General features: G+C 33.8%; 1 protein-coding gene and 1 long non-coding RNA gene across 2 annotated transcripts in view; both read right to left on the minus strand.

Moving 5' to 3' along the window:
* LOC139482485 (uncharacterized) overlaps positions 1 to 21706 on the minus strand; it is a 250762-nt gene that overhangs the window by 14159 nt on the left and 214897 nt on the right. The window lies entirely within an intron of this gene.
* The window catches only part of LOC139482551 (uncharacterized), a 74305-nt gene that overhangs the window by 10777 nt on the left and 41822 nt on the right, over positions 1 to 21706 (minus strand). Inside the window, exons 12-13 of the mRNA XM_071266464.1 lie at positions 1254 to 2026; positions 541 to 571 (exon numbers count right to left, since the gene is read on the minus strand). Coding sequence (XP_071122565.1) covers positions 541 to 571; positions 1254 to 2026 — 804 coding nt within the window. The remainder of the gene's footprint in view (positions 1 to 540; positions 572 to 1253; positions 2027 to 21706) is intronic.

The following is a 21706-nucleotide window of genomic DNA, read 5'->3' on the forward strand; positions in this document are numbered from 1 at the left end:
TGCCATAAAAACCTTTAATCCCGCTGCAATTGGTTGCACCTGTCCTAAGTCAGGAATCTGATGTACAGTAGTTGTCGTTTGTTGATTTGGTTCATAAGTGTTTCTTGCTTCTCTTTTTTTTATATAGATTAGACCGTTGTTTTTTCCTATTTGAATGCTTTTACACAGTCTAGCAATTTTTGAGGCCCTTCATAGATTGCTGTTTGGTGCAAGCCAAGGTTCCCTGTTGAAGACCGTACCTTGACCTATAATAGTTTACTTTTATTAATTGTGACTTGGATGTAGAGTTGTCTCATTGGAACTCATACCAAATCTAACTTTGGTAATTGTAAACTCAGATGGTAAAAACCCATTACTTTTCCACAGATGTTCCAATCTGATATATATGTGAAATATCATTATGTTGAAAACAATTATCAGCACTAACGCATGTCAGTAGCATGGTTTATGACATGAACTATGAAATTGGATATTTTCATAAGTTAAATGTTAACTCTGGTCAAAAATAAGCAAGTGCAGACAGAGAAATAATACATTTACCTGGACAATTGGCATCACACTGATTTTGTTCCTGTAAAATAGAAAATAACTCTACAATTCAAGTATTTGTATAATTCCATGTAAGCAACCTACTTGCTTATCGGTCCACAACAAATATTTCATTTTAGAGAATGTGTGAAATTAATGACAAAGCACACATGATAAACAAAAATACAATATTGTCAAATGCTAAAAGTTACCACAAGCAATGTCAGGTAAATATTACAAATATCAATCTGCTCCTCTATTTTACACTGAAAATGGTTTAAATAAAGAGATGTTATAGCAACATTAGCATCAGTTTGACCATCTGTCATTCGTCCTGTGCTGTTTAGTTACTATCATACCAACATCAACAAGTTTGTACAAATATAAATTTGTCTCTGAATGTATGAATAAAGGCAACAGTAGTATACCGCTGTTCAAAACATTTTTACATAACAACTTTTAGAGCTTGATATATATTTTTCTAATGGTTGAAGGCCTTACGGCGCCATATAGTCGCTGAATTCTACGTCATTTTGGTTTATGGTGGTGAGTTATCGCATTGACACTCATAAAGCATATCTTATTTCTTATAAAGAGTTGAAAGTTTGAATGTCTAACATTTGAAAGCAAATTCTGAAATACGGGAGCTTAACGACATATGCACAGGCTTAGAAATTAAATTATAAATTGCACTCATTGATGTACCAGTAAAAGTGAATACATACCCTTTTCTTGTTCCAGATACTCCAGCTATTTTTGATGTTTTCACCGTGTTCACAAATACATTCCTCAGTGTCTGAAGCCATCTTGTTTTCCGAAATGAAACATTTTAATTTCGAGCAGGAATACTCGGTGTGGAAGGGTAACTTGCTGCTGGCTTTACAATGGATGGAAGACTGATAAAATTCGGAAATTCTCTCTAAAGTAACAAACAAACAATCCCGGACACCAGTGGCTATATCAGGTATTATCAAACCCTTTGAGCGCTTGTGGACTAGGTGCAATATGATCTTATTGCCTTCTACACAGACAACAATATCATGCTCTTTATCAAATGATAACCCGATAAACCCAGAAAACATAAGTTTCCTTCCATCGTATTGCTTTAATGTCCACATACTGAGACAGGCGCATATGAGACGATTTGGTAAAGCTGGAGGTATAATGGTTCCTTTGAAAACAAAGGCCAAACTGAGAGTCCTTTCTGGCGTACATTCTTGTGTCAAGTAATCTGTCTCATTTCTTTGTGTTAGCATACAGGGTACAAAGAAGTTTTCTATTTGTAGGCGACTTCCGGTTTTTGTATCATATCTACGCTGTTCAGATACGATATCTAGATGTATCAGCATATCAAATATGTACTCTTTAAATGGTAAAATCTGACGGAATTCTTCTTGCTCCCAAATCTGGTAGAGGTCTACTTTTTGTATCATTCCATTTTCAGACATCTTTTTGAAGGTTTTCCTTGTTTTATCTTCTTTTGGCCAGAATTCCACATCTTTGTTATGAAAATAAACAAATGTTATCATAAGACATGAAATAAAAGTCAAATATATTGATAAGGCTCACCTAGCGCAGCACAGGAAAACAAACTAGTCTTGTTAATTGAATTAAATGTCCTATTGCAAAACAAATTTTTATTCCTTATTATGTATTCAAATCATTTGAGTATAAAACATGAATATTTTGCATTTGGAAAAATATTACCACAAACAATTTTGAAGGGTTCTGCGGAACCCAGTGTCTCGCCTACTTTTGCTGTTAATCGCAGGCCCAACACAAATGAGGAAAACAATTAATATAATATTCCTCTCGAAACTATCTTTTTATTATTAGAAGCTTCTGTCCATGTTTGATAAAAATCCAGTATAGTTTTAAAAAATGTTTTAAAAACTTTAACTGCAGACTAAGTTATGTTAACTGTAAGAAAAACTAAGTCCATTTACAAGTAAAATACAGAAAAGCAAGAATAAAATTTTAACAAAATTTTCTTCTAGCTACTATCTTTGGATAATAAACAAGCTTCTGTCAAAGTTTGGTATAAGTATAAATCCAGGATAATGTCAGATAGTTATTAACATTTTAAAAACTTTAACCACAGAGTGAATATAATTGTTTTGTGGCAGAAAAACTAAGTTCATTTGTAAAAAAAACAATGATCATAAAGAAAAAGTATTAAAATCACAAAAATACTAAACTTAGAAGAAAATCAATTTGGAAAGTCCATGATTACATGGCAAAATCAAACAATAAAACACATCAAAAACAAAAGCTTCTGTCCAAGTTTTGTAGAAATCTAGGACAGTTTAAGTTTTTGTGTGGACGTAGCGCGTCTGGTGTTTAAAAATATTTTCTAACCTGTTACCTTTGGATGGCTATTATTTGTTTGTTTCTCTGTCCTTTATTTTCTCCCATTTATCTGTTTATTTATTGTAACCCTGTCATGTAATGTTGTCATTTTAATGTTATAATTAACACTGCCATTAAAGCTCGTTTCTTTGTGTGTTACGTTTCGGTGTTGTTTCGGTGTTGTGTCTCTGTTGTGTCATTGTTCTGAATTTTGAATAGCGGTATACTACTGTTGCCTTTATTTATGAAAGTTACCGAAAATTCCAAAAACGTTTACCACAGAGTGAATATTTGTTGAGGACGACCACGACAACGGAATGTAGGATTGCTATGTCTCGCTTTTTCGACAAAAGTCCAAGGCTCGACAAAAAGGCATGCACATGTATTCAATAATGTGTGAACATGCGTTTTGCACGACCAACATAAATGACATTGACGGAATGTGGTTTGAATGTATCGTTCAATCAAAACTGCTCCTTTTCGTGATGGAAAATTGAATTTATTTAGTAATGAAGTCTCTAACCACCTTTTTGCATTTTTCTGATTGATTTTGTTGGGTTTAATAATCATTGTTCAGTCGGGGCACTTAGCGAACTCCATAATATTATGGAATTGGCTAAATTTGACTGCTTTATGAAAAGCCATAATATTATGAGATTAAATAATATTTCCAGTAATATTATGTGTGTCCATAATTTTGAATATTATTGAATTTCATAATTATGCATGAAAAAATAAAATTTGATGTGTCCGAAAAACAATGTTTTGGGTACTGCTAACAAGTTCCGTAATTTATTAATCTTGAAATGCTATTTTTATAATCATCTATTGATTATATTCATCCGACAATCGTCGCCTTTCTCGCGTCTTATTTAAAATGCTTTCGTCTTCAATGTCTTTTATCTAGAACAGTATTTTGTACAAGGGAGACAAATCGTGTCGTCTTATAAGCCATATTTTTGTTAAGTGTATTATCGTTCCTTAAACAATGAATAAATCGTGTTTTAGAAAATAAATGTAGAAAATAAGTGTGTCAGTTGACCTCGTTTTCAATACATAAGTTTTATCAAGGGGAAATGTTATAAAAAAATAGTACACATCCTTCAGACGTCTTTATAAATTATAAATGACTATGTACACAATAGGTATAGAAACACATTACTTTCACGTGTTTATATGTCTTGATTTGACGAAATTTAATTAATGGTCAGATCCACAAAAACTCATTACATGCAATTGTTATTGTTTCAAATTCAGTTTATGTTGCAGACCGTTTTAATGTTGCTTATGTGTATTTGTGTATATTGGGTAAGGTGGGTACATTAATTCGAATACACATGCATACAACGTATTTTTTCTGTCACCATCAAATTTGAAATGTTTCTTTTCAAATCCTTTAAAAATAAAATTGTGTCTGTAAAAGAAAAGTCTCTTGTGTTGTCTTACATGTAAATAAAAATTACATCTCGAGACATCAAGACAGAATTTAAATCATAATCTATAAACATAGGCAGGTAGAAATTAGATATTCATTTTGATGTATTACCAATAAATATTTATTTCGACGTCGGTCAATATTTGATGATAGATACACCTGAGTATTTAAAACAGCACTATGACATGTATGATTGTTATTTTCCTACATAACACGTTGCATATCAAAATTCAGTTATTGTCCATTTCACTTCTATATATCTGCAGAAAAAAATTCTTAAAAAATTAAAATAACATATTGGTTCTTGAGAACCACAAAATTAATTTATATACAAGTATAAAAACAGCAGAAGAAATAAATTGTAAATATTAAACTATTTCAACGCGAAGCAAGGTCATATGTAATACAATATTATTTAGTTCAGCAGTATCATTAATTGGTAAGAAACAGATGACATAATTTACGTTTGATATGAAAATTTATACACATTGCAGAATGAACTCATAATATTAATGTCTAGTTGAAATTATATCACAACGTACTAATGGGAGTGCAACCTGCCAAAATAATCTTTTGGAAATAAATTAAGATATAAGTACTGTATGAAATGTGGATGATGACTTATACATGACGACATTTATAATAGACTTTTATTTTTGTTTGTTAATATATAATATTAAAATCGAAAAAAAAATATTCTATTTCTATTTATCCAAATTTATTCGTTGACTTCTTTACACATCATACTAGTCAAAACACGAAGTTTGTTAGTCAAAATATAATATAGAATAATATAAATAAATATATTAAATATTTATAATATAGAGATTTGAACACTCCAAACAAATATCAATCACTACGTGTTAAACGCAATTCATTGAATGGTAAATCAGTTGATTCAAACAATAAAATATAATATAAAAGCTACGAGAAATGTTGTATAAAGGTTTAAAAATTGTTCTATTATCTCGGCTAATATTCTAAAACTATAACACCTGTATTCCTTAATTTCCGAATTAAGGAAATTTTTTTTTTTATTGAGAGTAATGACTTATTGCTCCGGATTCACAATAATATGTCCGAGTAGGACGTCATGTCTAATTACATAAAATTGAGATCGAAATAGGGAATATATGTAAAAGAGACAACTCCAGCCAGAGAGCAGACAACAGACTGACACTTTGTGAACTAGCAAGACTTGAATCCTGGTGAACATTTCAGACTAGTAAAAAGCCGGGTTGATATGGTATTATCGTGTTTTGTCGTAAGGAAACTGTTTGTTCTCCAATTTAAGTTTAAACGAGTGAATTCATATAAGATATATGACGACGTCCCATTGAATTGCTTTAAACTAATACAATAATAAATTACATATATGAATGTTACTACCTATTAAGTTTACAAAAATGTCGCGCTTACAAAATACTAAAACAATATAACCACTCTCTGTGAAAGATGGGCGACAGATTCCAGAGGGACAGTCAAACTTATAGATCGAAAATAAACTGACAAGGCTATGGCTAAAAACGAAAAGACAAACATTCAAATAATAGAACCCAATACACAACACAGAAAGGTAAAAACTGAACAACACGAACCCAAACGAAAACTGTGGATGATATCAGGTGCTCCGGAAGGGTATGCTGATCCTGATCCACATGTGGCACCCGTCGTGTTGCTCATGTTATTACAAACCCGGTAAATACTTTAATTCGGTATGTCATATACGTGAAAAGGAAAGGGGATTTTAGTTATGAAATAAGGAACATATCCGATATCATCTGTAAAACGGTTAATCCATAACTATCATTTATCATCTACAAAATACCACATTTAATAACATGCATACTCTATCGACACCATTCAAATTCTCGTTAATGGTCATCTTTGAAAAACTAAAGCTAATGATTGAAGAGTTTTGAAGAAGGCTTATTTTCTTTGGTAAAGTGCTAGTATTACACCATAACGAATATTATGGTACACCATAATTTAAGATATATTATAAAAATCAATAATATTATAAGATAGCATAATGTGTGGATTAATATTATGAAATCAAATAATTTTGGAAATGCTTATAATGCATCAAGAAATTAAAAAATCGATCATATCGTAATAACGATTTTATTGGAATATGTTTTTGTTTCGGTAGACATGTCTACCATGTGGTGATCTCATAAAATAAACACTGGCAATGTTTTGAATTTGACATAGGTAACAATTTATTTAAAAATAAACCATTTATCCTCCATTTCTTTAAAAAAAATCGTAACTAAAAAACAGGCAAATGATACCCAGAGGACATAAAAACCCACAAGTCGAAAATAAACTGACTAAGCCATGGCTAAAAAAGAAAAAAAAAACACTCTGAAAACAGTAAACATTACAGAAGAATAAAAAAACGTAGACAATTTCATCTAACATTTACAACATACCCAATTCAATAACCATTCTCTATCGATGTACTCTTCGATTCTATTATATAAGTGCATTAATTTTAAAGCAATGTACTGATTCGTTCATTCAAATAAAGCAGTCAATATAAAAGTTTCGACACTATTCAAACTCTGGTTCATGGACATTTTTATAAAACTTAAGCTTATGATCGAAGAGATTTGAAGAAGGCTTATTCTCTTTGGTAAAGTGCTACCCAAAGTATTTTTTCGTGAAAGCAGCATACCATCCGTATATACATTGGACATCCGTTCTGTCCGTACATCTTTTTTTTTCATCCGTTAGGCGTCCGTTCGTGCTATCCGGTAAGGTGTGATATGCAAAGTACGAGAAACGGAAATGTACCGGACAGAACGGATGTCGAACGTACATCCAACGGAAGAGTATCACATAAAACGCACACCTAACGGAAGCGTACCGGATAAAACGGATGAACAATATATACGGAAAAATAAAAGGCAACAATAATAATACATGTACATCGCATAAATATTCAAAATGTTTAGGTGTAACTGTTTTTGGTTTATATTTTTCAAAATACCGCATAAGGTCAGCGTCTGAAATAAGAGCTGCTTGATTGTGAAGAATCGTCCTTATTTTAAGGTTGATTATGAATAATAAGAATTCATGAACCTTAAGAAATCTGACATACCAATAATTGGCATTTCTGACACAAAAATTTCAATTGGCATATATCCGTTTCAGATCCGTTGATCATCCGTTTTATCCGTTATACGTCCGGTAGAAGTCCGTTTCTCATTCGTTCAACATCCGTTTTATCCGTTATACGTCCGGTTGAAGTCCGTTGGTGAGTTTATCATCCAGACCACCAACAGATGTATAACGGACACGTAACGTATACAAAATGGAAACGAAACGGACGAGTACCGTACAAAACGGACGCTTAACGGACGTTCAACGGACATTTTATCCGTTGGACGTCCGTTCAACGTTTTGAATATGCTCAAAATTTTCCACCGGACAGAACGGACGTCGACGGATAAAACGTACGCTTAACGGACATGCAACGGATATGGACGGACGTCTTACGAATAAGAACGGACGTCTAACGGATATGAACGGATTGAAAAAAGGTTTTCCGTTAGGCGTGGGTTCGAGCTATCCGGTAAGATGTGACCCGTGCTTTTCTTGCATCCTTATTTGCAACACACTATAAAACACGTTTTTACATTTCTAGCGATAGACTTTACATCTACAGCGCTTGAATTTACATCTTCAGTGCTACACTTTATACGGATTTGGCTATACTTTTTGGACCTTTTGTATTATAGCTCTTCATCTTTTTTATAAGCTTTGGATTTCAAATATTTTGGCCACGAGCATCACTGAAGAGACATGTATTGTCGAATTGCGCATCTGGTGCAAGAAAATTGATACCGTTAATTTTATTACTACCACTGGGTCGATGCCTCTGCTGATGGACTATTAGTCCCCGAGGGTATCACCAGCCCAATAGCCAGTACTTCGGTACTGGCATGAAAATACGGATTTTTTATGTGTTATTATTTGCTATTACAAAATGATAGAAATTGTTATAAATTAAGGAATGTATCTCCCTCATGCAAAGCTCTGATTCCTTTCACGGATTTGGCTATACTTTTTGGACCTTTTGGGTTATAGCTCTTCATCTTTTTTATAAGCTTTGGATTTCAAATATTTTGGCTACGAGCATCACTGAAGAGACATGTATTGTCGAAATGCGCATCTGGTGCAAGAAAATTGATACCATTAGACTTTACATCTTCAGCGCTGGACTTTACATTTCCAGCTCTTGACTTTATATCTCCAGCGCTTGACTTTACATCTAGATCTCCAGCGCTTAACTTTACATCTCCAGCGCTTGATTTTACATCTTCAGCGCTAGACTTTACATCTCCAGCGCTTGATTTTACATCTCCAGCGCTTGACTTTACATCTTGAGCGCTAGACTTTGCATATCTCTAGCGCTAGATATTACACAGCTCCAGCGCTAGACTTTACATCCACAGCGATAGACTTTACATCTACAGCGCTTGACTTTACATATCCAGCGCTAGACTTTAGATCTCCAGCGCTGCATGGAGTTTACATTTCCAGCGCTTGACTTTACATCTCCAGCGCTATACTTTATACCTCCAGCGCTTTACTTTACATCTAGATCTCCAGCGCTTAACTTTACATCTCCAGCGCTTGATAGTACATCTTTAGCGCTAGACTTTACATCTGCAGCGCTTGGTTTTACATCTGCAGCGCTTGACTTTACATCTCCAGCGCTAGACTTTGCATATCTCCAGCGCTAGATTTTACACATCTCCAGTGCTAGACTTTTCATCCCCAGCGCTAGACTTTACATCTTCAGCGCTTGACTTTACATATTCAGCGCTAGACTTTAGATCTTCAGCGCTTGACTTTACATCTCCCGCGCTATACTTTATATCTCCAGCACTTTACTTTACATCTAGATCTCCAGCGCTTAACTTTACATCTCCAGCGCTTGATAGTACATCTTCAGCGCTAGACTTTACATCTGCAGCGCTTGGTTTTACATCTGCAGCGCTTGACTTTACATCTCCAGCGCTAGACTTTGCATATCTCCAGCGCTAGATTTTACACATCTCCAGTGCTAGACTTTACATCCCCAGCGCTAGACTTTACATCTTCAGCGCTTGACTTTACATATTCAGCGCTAGACTTTAGATCTCCAGCGCTTGACTTTACATCTCCAGCGCTAGACATTACATCTTCAGCGCTGGACTTTACATATCCAGCGCTAGACTTTACATCTCTAGCGCTAGACTCTATATCTCCAGCGCTACACTTTACACATCTTCAGCGCAGGACTTTAAAAGACACTTTATAATCTGTGTGAGACCAACAGGACTTCGTACTTTAGAGCCTCTAGTTATTTATTATAAAGAAATCGCATGTATAGGCGCACCTGTATTCTGGTTGATATTCGAATGCGTTACGGAGAATATATCTCCCAATTGAAACTATATTCCGAGCTTGTATGACAGTTATGAATATTTTTATATTTTTCTCATAGTATTTGTTATATGATATATTTTATAACAATTGCATTAGGATTTTTTGTAATTTCACATTTAAATTTGCAAAAGTATCATCTCCTCTAAAGCAGTGACATCGAATGTTTGCTTATAACTAAATTTTTTATCCAATATTTACAACATTTATTATAATTTCACAACATTGTTTTCGCTGTAATAAAAGCGAACTGTTTACGTCTGCAACATTAGACAGAAAATTTCACACTAAGTTAACCTGATTCCCAGAGATGATAAAAACAATGTAATTAAATATCCACCAGCTGCATTTGCAGACGACTATTATTTGAACTCTTAATGACTAGACTGACCTACTGAAGGTGTCATAACATTTAGGAATCCCATTAAGATTAACGTTCAACTTTCTACACTGTAATAAACTATTTAAAAAATACTGTTATTTTTAAAAGAAATTGTAACTTTGTTTCAACATAATTCATATAGTACTGAAAAATAACGATTAGATTAATTTAACTTGCAAAATTATATTAAAGTAAAACTATAAAAACGAGTTCTACTCTACTTAAATTCAATCATACTCCTTAAAACTATTTAAAACTATTAACTATTGTTTTTCAATAATTTAAAACTACTTAAGTTAAGATATCTAATCGGTCCTACTAAAAAGCGTCGGGAGCGCCCGGATGAAGAAAAAGCGCCCGGGAAAAAAATTAGCGCCCGGGGAAAATATATAGAGATGAATGTTTCAATTTTAACAATAATATATGAATACTATTTCGAAAAGATAATAATGGATCACAGTTTATGCTGAAGATTTATAAATCGTTAAACACCAACAGATACGTTTCTCAAATTTCCCAGATTAATATTAATTTTATAAAATTAAAAGAGTTGCACATTATTTAAGAACGGTAAAAGTAATTGAACAAGTGTTCACCATGCAGTTGCGAATATTAGACCTCGGGCACTGATTTTTTTAAAACTAACTAAATATACGTTTTGATCGAGGACAATATCGTTCATGATTCTTCTATATACTTATATTTACCAACTTATATACAATTTTTAAATCTAAAATGTAAAAGTGCAACAACACTATCTACACACTTTAGATTTAGCATCGTAAATATCCCCATTTATACGGGTGAAACGCGGAATGTTTTTTTTTTTCATTCAGGAAATCACTTATTCTCCCGGGCCTTTTTTTCTTCCTCGGGCGCTTTTTCTTTTCTCGGGCGCTCTCGGGCGTTCCCAAGCGTTTTTTAGTAGGACAGATCTTATCGTATTATTTATTTATCGTAGGACATGTAGAAAAAAATCCGTCCTTTCGGATAAGTAGTTTTATACATATCACCCCAAGATTATCCTAGTAACGTGTCGAGTAACGAGTAGCAGCACAAAAGCAATTAAATGGTGGTGTCAAACTGTCAAATCCAATGTATCTGTGTTTTCCCCCAAAATGTTTTTATACGGAGCACTCAGGGGAGGACTAGATAACTTCTTGAACACCGAAAAATATATTAGAAAAAAAAATGAATAAATGATATGTTTTAGAAATTGTAATCACAATGACTGACATGCTTGAAATCCTAAATTGGATGCGAAGTTGCTTATTATTTTTTTTTCTTCAATTATACCCCACCCCCTTTTCTTTAAGAAATGAATATATTTCATAGATTAGACTACATCCATTTTTTGGGGGTAAAATATGGTTCTTTAACTCCTAACATTGGTAGAGCCTTCAAACACCAAACCCTGGATCAGTGCATTTAGTCTGTTATGATTATGACAGAAGACATGCAAAGAAATGACTAATGACCAGTGCATTATAGGATTTACATTTTTCCTTTTGGTCAATCATCTTGCAGGGTCCAAACGAGTTCACCTGTATGTGTGCCATTTGTTTTCTTAATTTCTTTATCAGCTATTGACTTGGTATCTTCTTATCAAATAATGTGTGTGAAATTTACATCTCTTTTAGATATATATACTTTTCTATGTTAAACTTATATAGTTAGGCACTTATGTTGTATGTTTATATCATTCGTGGTTTTTTTTTAGACATTTATTTCTTCCATTAGTTCACTGTTGTAGCCTAAACATATATTCAAAAGGCTTAGTCTAAAAAATCAAGTTAAACCCCATCATGAGTTGAAACATCAATATATATAGTCTTAGGTCTCTACTTTTTATATTTTGTTGTAAGAGATGTATAAATACTCTGTCACACCCGGTCTATGTTTAAGTTAGTTTTTTTTCTGTTTGTATCGATCTGATGAGATAAGCCATTTTCAACTGGCTTCTATAGTTTGTTCATATGTTAGAAGGTTGAGCGCTCACAAACATGTTTAAACCCGCCACATTTTGTATGCGCCTGTCTTTTGTCTAGAACCTGCAATTTAGTGGTTGTAATGGTTCATGTCATTAATTTTTGTTTTTCCCAATTGATTTGTGAATTATGCCGTTATTTTTCTCAATTTAATTGTTTCACTTTTTATTTATGTCGTGTACTTTCATAATCGACTTTAAGGTATCGGCTTTTGTCATTGTTGAAGGTCGTACCGTTACCTCTTATTGCTAACATCTACTTAATATGAACTTTGGTGGAAAATTGTCTCATTGGCAATCATACAACATCGCCTTATATTTATAATCTTAGGAAAGGTATAGGAAATTGGAAATATATATGCACGCCATTTAATAAAATTCATGCTAGTGCTTTATTACAGAAAATAACATGCAAAACATTAAACGTTTGAAGTTGTAAATTGTGTTAAAGCTTGCGGAAGAATATCTGAAAAACGTTTTACGACACTCCCGGTAAGGACCGGTAACTCTGTATTTTTTGCGGGAAAATATGAATGGCTTCTCATATCTAATCTTTCAGAAAAATCGATTTCTTACAAAAGAGTGTCCACCATGCACTTACACTGCACTATTAAAAGCATAGTAGAATATATTGATATACAAATGGATGAAGTATAAAAAAAGAAGATGTGAAGGTATGATTGTCAATGAGACAACTATCCACAAAAGACCAAAATGACACAAACATTAACAACTATAGGTCACCGTAAGGCCTTCAACAATGAGCAAAGCCCATACCGCGTAGTCAGCTATAAGAGGCCCCGATAAGACAATGTAAAACAATTCAAACGAGAAAACTAACGGCCTTATTTATGTTTAAAAAATGAACGAAAAACAAATTTGTAACACTTGAACAAACGACAACCACTGAATTACAGGCTCCTGACTTGGGACAGGCATATACATAAATAATGTGGAAATTATATATACAGCCCTTGGATGGTGTAAACTTTCCAAAAAAATTGTATAGTGTACTGGTGTAATGGTGTAATGGTGCTGTGGTGTATGATGTAAGGGGAATGGTGTAATGGTGTTTGAGGAATGGTGTGATTGTGTAACGTGCGATAGGGAATGGTGTGAATGATGGTGTACGACATCTCATTGGTTGAAACGAATTTCTTTTTATTTTATTTTTTCGAATTGTAAACATAAACAATAATAATAATCTTAATATTTGAAATTTAATTGCATTATGGGTAATTTCGGATCGTGTAGATAGAATGGGGAATGGTGCATGGTGTAATGTGAAAGGTGTATGGTGCAAAGGTGTAACGTGTATGGTGTAATGCTGTATGGTGTATGGTGTAATGGTGTATGGTGTAACGTTAGTGGGAAGTTTACACCATCCAAGGACTGTACATGTAACTGTTATATTAATAATAAAATAACAACAAACCAGTGCATACTCTGTGACGTTTATTATATTAGTATAATAGTCCCAGGTATACTGATTTGTATCTCAACAATATCATAGTTATTACGGTGCGGTTGAATTTCCTGTCATTTATTTATCATCCGCGCAAGAACTTGTCTCATAAAAAAATATACTCTGTACATTAAACTCAGTTTCAGGTATAGCAAATGTACAGAGGTGTGATCTTTTTCTGTGACATCTGCTTTTGACCATCCACAAGAACTTGAGTCATCCGATGTTCAGTACTTCAGTACTTTGATTAAGTTGGAAGTTTTCAGTTCAAAATCGATTCATGAATTTTTTTGGTGAAAATAAGATTTTTGAAATATCAATTATTGCAACAACAGAAATCGCGTAATTGTCTTCAATAGTTTTAATAAGAACATAACACTTTGTAAATATAGGACCAATTGGCCTATTATTTTCCTTATTACAGTGTATCCAATTTAATGATATACATTGCCTTGTATTGTTTCTTGTGTTCGTCCGGAACCATTCTTGAACTATTTGCCACTGGAGTCCAATCAAATCGTTTCCTTTGTTGACTAGTATATATAAATCGATTGAAGCTTGTTTATATCAAGTGACTAATTACATGTAATATTTTTTTTATAAACTGTAGTATCAAAGCTCCTCTATGCACACAAGACGTAATTTATAATAAATTATGGACTTCTTTCAGTAGTTATTTTATATCTATGTTAATCTTTGGTACACCATTCTTACATGTCAGTCCTCTCCCACCATAACACCACTCGATTTTGGTTAATAAGTTGAAAAGTTAAATTTCGTTTATTGTAAGTGTAATGTATCAAGAAAACAAAGACGGGTTCAAACAGAAAGGTTTTGAAATCAAAGATAACTGTGCACCTTAAGATCAGCATGGGTTTACATGTATTAGTCGTCAATACGTGTACTTAAAGTCCAGTCTAAAAATAAGCATACTAGGTATTTTGATTCAAAGACGAAACCACGATGTCTAGTCTTACTAAAAAATATAATCAATATTCAAACTCTACTTATGAAGATTAAAACAGATTATATACCCATGTCATATCTTTTACCACTTAATCATAAAAGAATCGAGTCTTGTCATTGCCAGTGGCGATCTATGATAGGGCGTGTGCAAGATGTTCACCCCCCTCCTTTCATCGAAATAGACAGAAAATAGTATGGTTCTCACAGTTATATGTATCTAAAGGATAAAGTTGTCCTTCACCTAGCTCCTCTCGCCGGTATGAATTGTCTTTTGGGATTTACACTCCCTTTTCACATTTCATGGATTCTCCCTGATTGTACCAACTATTGTACAGAAATGAGTTAAATCAGTCTAGAAAATACTTAAGGTGGTATGGGAGTCTAAATAAAAATGATAGAATTTGTTCGTTACTTTGCCAAAACGTAGTATCTATTGATACATGTCGAAAAATATAATAAGAATGATAAGTCAACGCGCATTTTCTCAAGCTACAGGACGGGACAAAATGACACATTTTGTATGGATTATACAGGAAAAAACACCATTTTGTGATTAGAAACTAAACAAAATGATAGAATTATTAAATACTTCAGGAAAATATAGTTTTCAGACACTGCTTTAAGAATATCAAAAGAAAAGATAGGGTCACCGTACTAAATACAAAATAGGAAAATTCCATGAATCCTTCAGAAAATGCACTGTTTTAGAGATACCTCCCCCTAAAATGCCAATTAAAAAAACCTAAAAACAAGCCAAAATAGTTAACATTTGCAAAAATATTAATATTTATAAGTTCTATTCTTATAAATTGGCTCTTATAAATGAAAATTCACATTAAATATCTGCATTCCTGCATCAAATTTTGCTATCTTGATGGAAAATCTAGATCTTTGGTTCTCTGTTTTTTACAATCCAAGATGGAGGAAGACACTAATACCACCTTAAGACTAGATCATATTTTATTTAAATTTTCTCAACTTGTAATTTTTTAAGAAAAATATGTATAAGGTTTTCAATCAAATTAGTATTATCACAACTGCATGTGACCATGATGACTTTGTGTACTTTTGAAAATATTACAATTACTGTTACACAGTAGCATATCAGATTCCTAACCATTTATATCTATAGATGAAGGCTATTCATTGGGGAACCGTCGTGTAATGCATTAAATTTTTGCTCGCGTAATTAACATAATTTAAAGAAAGATGTGATATTGTAATCAATGAGTCAATTTTTCACAACAGACCAAGTGACACAAAAATTAACAACGTAAGGTCACCGTACGGCCTTCACTAATAAAAAAATACCAAACTGCAAAATCAGTTACAAGGCCTCGAAATGATAGGTAAAACAATTCAAACAAGTTAACAAACAGCCTGACTTATGGTTTAATTGGTGAACGACAAAAAATGAATTATACTTCATATGAAAATGCAATATTTTGATGGCTGATACGAGGGTGTTAATTTACTCTATCACATGAGAGTGACAATTTTTTTTTAATGTTACCTTTTCGTCTAGAAAATCGATAGTTTAAAGGACAATGGGTTGAATATACATCAAGTAAATAAAAACAACGCTAAAGTTCCGCTACGTTTTGACTCAGATTTTATCATTTGACTGTCAATCCCCCCCCCCCCCAAAAAAAACCAATACCGTTCCTGTTTGTATGGTTTAACACTAGTAATTTTAAGGACATTTTATAGCTTGTTGTTCGGTGTTAGCTAAGGCTCCGTGTTGAAGGTCGTACCTTAACCTATAATGGTTTACTTTTATAAATTGATACTTGGATAGAGAGTTGTCTCATTGCCACTAGCACATGCCACATCTTCCTATATATATGTATACTATATAAATAGAAAAACTGATTACCAAAACAAGATGAATAAAAAATATCAAACAAGAATTACAAATACATCATTTAGTGAAATATTCCATGTGGAACACCTAATAAAATTATTATTTAGCGAAACAATATTGGGAGGAACATATATTATATTAATTTGCATATAGGAAAACACATCAACTTAACATTGAATACAATGTTTCTTTTAGGATTTTATATTAAATGGTCTTCAAGTGAAATGTGCCAATTTTCACCATTGAAGTGTTCTGTTAGGGGAACATACAAATATTACACTAAGAACACATTTACATTGTACAAGTTACAGTTTGGTAAATAATTATCTAGGGAACCCACACACCTTTTAAAAGACACATATTTATGGTAAACACATACATGTATCACTTAAAAATGAAGCGATCCCACATAACCCGTTATTTCCTGAGAGACGGACAGAGGTAAAGGAACATGGGAAGGGAAGCGGGGGTTAGCGGGCGGGCAGTTGGGGTCAAGGGATTAGGATCTGGATGAAGAGAAGAGGTAAAAGATGAGATATTCTGGTGAAAATGATTTGACGGATTTTCGTATAGGGGTTAAGAAAATTGAAAGTAGGAATCATCCCTCTTTTCTGTAACGCCAAACGTATTTTTTATAAATAATTTAACGACCGAAAATAGCAGATTTTATATAAACATGTACATACATGTATGTTATAAACATAAACATGTTTACCCCCGCCACATTTTTGCGCCTGTCCCAAGTCAGCAGCCTCTGGCCTTTGTTAGTCTTGTATTATTTTTAATTTTAGTTTCTTGTGTACAATTTGGAGTTTAGTATGGCGTTCATTATCACTGAACTAGTATATATTTGTTTAATAGGGACCAGGACCAGGTGCGGGAATTTCTCGCTACGTTGAAGACATGTTGGTGACCTTCTGCTGTTGTCTTTTCTATGGTCGGGTAGTTTTCTCTTTGACAAATTCCCCATTTCCTTTCTCAATTTTATGACTTCCTCAAGTTTTATAAACAAAATGGAAAACAATTTTCATGCAAGTAACTTTTGTAGATTTGTAAATTAAAATTTTACTACAGTTTGGGGATTCCGGAGTGGAGGTGGGTGAGGTTCTAGGGGTTGAAACCCCCTCCCCCTTTTTTTTTTTTTTTTTTTTTTAACTATTATTGCATTTGAATTGGGACATATGTTGGACCCTTTTTTTTTAAATGGCTGGATCCGCCTCTCAAGTATACGTTATGTTAGGTTTCATTGCAAATTTATTGTGTAGCATTTTAAAACAACATATTTTTTACAACCTTGATAATATATGTCAAAGTTCACCAATATTTACCGCAGATAGAAAAAGGCGCGTTGTTGAAACAATCAAATGTGATTATCAAACAAGATAGGAATGTTAAAGTTGGGCTTGTTGCTAATTAGAATAAACAGGCTGGGAGTTCCGATAATAAATCTCAGACAAACGCTCCAACTAGACTGTCAACAATTGAGATTTCCTGTCGAAATAATTATCCGCTATACTAAAGAAGAAATGCATGTGTTGGACGTTATAAAATGCGAGTTTCATTTTAGTATACTAGCTTTATACATTTTTTTTCTAAAACATTATTATATTACTACATATTACTTTTAACTGATTCGCTGTAATTGATTGTTATTTTCTTTACGTCCAGTCACAAATATTTCGAACATGTTCAGGACAAGAACAGATAAATCATAAGTACAACATGTAGGTCCTTTATGCAACTGTATGGAGTTTAAACATCACGATTTTAATTGTTGTGAAAAAATTCTGACTCTGACCATTTAGATATTGACAAATATAATGTCTATCAATATTAGATTAGAATAGTATAAAGCATGACATTATTCTCATTGGAAACTTTAGAACTTAAAATTGGGAATGAAAATTGGGAATGTGTCAAAGAGACAGTAACCCGTCCTAAGAGCAGAAAACAGCACAGGGCCACCAATTGCATGGTCTACAACACAGTGAGGAAATCCCACAAGTGAGGTTTTGCTTGCATCTAAACAGTATGTTTGTATCCAAGTTCAGCAAATATGAAATTTAATAAAAAAAAATCTCCGAAACATATAAAGGAACCAAAATAAGTAGTAAAAAAAACCCATACTAAACTAACATAGGCCAGAAAATCCCGACTTAGAATAGCCGCACAAATGCGGCATGTATATATATAATGGCAGTCAGCAGGGTTAAAGAACATCAGTTGTTCGACCTGTTAGTCAAATGCGTTTTGTTTAAATATACTTTTTCACTATTTTAGTCTTTTGGAAAATGTTGTTTGTGCTGTATTTAGACCTTTCTACAACGAAATTTGGTTTACATGCACGAGTATAAAAATTGCGGTTTTTATCCAACGCAATCATAGGTTTGAACGTAGTTTTGAATTTAGACTCGTATAAATCTATATAAGTATATATATATAACTCGTCTAAACATCAACCCAACAATGTTAGATCTGTAAACTTGCTTTCGCAAATTTTTTGTTCTTCCCTCGCCGGGACACCCAATCGCCCCACTGTTGCCGTCCTGCTAGACCTCAATTTATATATAACTTCTTTAGTGAAATCTGACCCCCCCCCCCCCCCCCCCCCCCCATGTATACATGTACATCTATTCTATGTGGAATCAACAAACACACAGCAATATGCAAAGTAAAAAGAAGTCCGGAACCGATCTTAGAATAGGTAACACAAGAATATTTTAAGACACATTCGAAAGGCGGCTATTGTGATTGTGTCAGCTCGACAGGGACACATTCAAATGTCTGAATGTTGCAAAACTGCACGAAAAACGTATCGCATGTAACACACCCACGAAGAGGCTGCCCATGACAACGGAAATAAACCCTGGTACTGAAATGTATAAAAACTACAAAAAGACAAAGAGTACACAAAACAACATTAAATACTGAGTAACAAAACACCTACAAAAAAAAACCAACAGAAAAGTAAACAGATGAATGCATCTCTCACTAAAAATTAATTGTTTAGCTCTACCAAGATTTATTCTGAAAGTTGTAGATTTTTTTTGGGAAAAAAAGATCGTGGATTAAGACTTGTGCCTGATCAAACATATAAATTGAAAATCAGTATTTGCTGCTTTTCCGCTTGACAGGTGTAAAAGAAAATCTTGTCTGCCAGGAGTCAGAATAATGTATTCGAGTAGAAACTCTTCAATTTCGAACTTTATTCGATCGTCACTGATGAGCCTTTTGTAGACGAAACGCGCGTCTGGCTCAAATACAAAATTTAAATCCTTGTATCTACGATGAGTTTATTAGGCTTACTGTGAGTACTCTCATATTTGTACTTAAGTGTCTATTTGGTTTTGTTTGGGATGTACAAGTACCTGGACACGTCCACGTGTATTTTCATGTAGTATTTGTATCTTTAATCATCTGTCGAGTTAAGACTTTCAACTGATTTTTATAGATCGTTCTTATGTTGTACTATTACACCACTGTTACATGTAAGGGAGTGGGTTGCGATCACTCAAACATGTTTGACCCCGCCACATTCAGTATGTATGTGTCTCTCCCAAATCAGGAGCCTGTAATTCAGTGGCTGTCGTTTGTTTCTGTTCCATATTTGTTTTTCGTTCATTTTTTGGTACATAAATTAGGCCGTTATTTTTCTCGTTTAAATTGTTTTACATTATCATTTTGGGGTCTTTTATAGCTGACTTTGCGGTATGTTGACCTATAGTTGTTAATTTCTGTGCCATTTTGGTCGTTTGTGAAGAGTTGATGCATTGGCAATCATACCATTTCTTCTTTTTTCTATATTTGCCTTGTGAACTAGCACGCTTAATAAACTGACCCAGTGCGTCATTGTAGTACAAAGTTTTGAAAATTTTCAAATCTCATATATCAATTTCCGTCATAAGACGGCATGCTGGACTCATTCGTATCTTGGACTGTTCGCATTCGGGATGCAATCTGGACTCAATCGGCAAAAAAACAGCAATGGTAAATCTTTCTAGATCATGCCCGTTCCACATGACACTGTCTAGAAAATAGTTATCAAAGACACAAGAATTATAGTTTTTTAAGGCAGACGCGCGTTTCGTCTACATAAGACTGATCAGTGACGTTCAGTTCCAAATAGTTATAAAGCCAAACAAATACAAAGAAGAAGAGCACTGAGGACCAACAATTCCAAAAAGTTGTGCCAAATACGGCTAAGGTGATCAATTCCTGGGATAATGAAATTCTTAGTCACAGATCATTGTTACGATTTTGATCATCGCGATACTAGAGAATTTGTCACGACATAATAACGATTGTAATTCGACTAGACAAAATTGATTGAGACTTCCCGAATGTTAAGGGATGCACCTAACTCTCGGGGTGCTTGTCCAAACTCTCCGATCCGTAGGAGTCTGAGTGTTACGAACGTATACTACAGCGTTCAGGCAATAACAGGACATTCCATATCATTGAGGATGGTAATCCAACTTTTTAACTTTTCGAGTCTTAGCGCAGTCTGATCTCAAACGGGAGCAATAATCGACACTGTGTAAACCCCGCTTTAAAGATCATAGAACGATTCTAGCACGCTCATGCCGTCCTAATAACGCACGTCTTACGACCTTTCTACGTTTATACTACGACCATTTTTACTTATAGCCATGCTCGGGCTCATTCTCATTGTCAAATAAAGCATGTAAATGCTCCCCAGGTTTTATTCGTCTGTATATAATTTGGATCTAATGTCGCTAGTCTCCAACAGCTCAGCCATGCTTGACACATTTGTATCATCCCACTATTAATTGTTCAATAAAATATCTTCATTTGATCTTGATAGATCAGCAATATACGTTGTGATAGGTTAATCCGACATCTCATCTGGATCAGGATTCGTATCAGAGGCCCCACTGACTCTACCTCTATCCATATCATGCACAAATACAAAATATTGTAGATTTTGGTGGCCTGTCTGTGTTGTTATCGAGAATTCTACGTATAAATGAAAATAAGGAGGAATGGAACAGTATTTATATTGACTCCGACAACATGATATTGACGTTATTATATTACCGAGAGCGTAGTAAAATCGCCATATGAACATGGTAAGATCGTGGAATGATCGTGATAAAATCGTTCTTTAATCGCAGAAGAAACGTGCTAAGATCGTTTTTTAATCGGATAAAGTGTGGTATAATCGTAGTAAGAACGTGATGAGCGTAGCAAGATCGTGATTATCGTAGAGAGGTCACAGAACAAGCGTGGTGAAAACGGGGTATACTCTTGGCGGAATCGTTGTAGAAAAG

Source organism: Mytilus edulis, chromosome 7, assembly GCF_963676685.1.
Source record: "Mytilus edulis chromosome 7, xbMytEdul2.2, whole genome shotgun sequence".
In the NCBI taxonomy this organism is placed as follows: domain Eukaryota; kingdom Metazoa; phylum Mollusca; class Bivalvia; order Mytilida; family Mytilidae; genus Mytilus; species Mytilus edulis.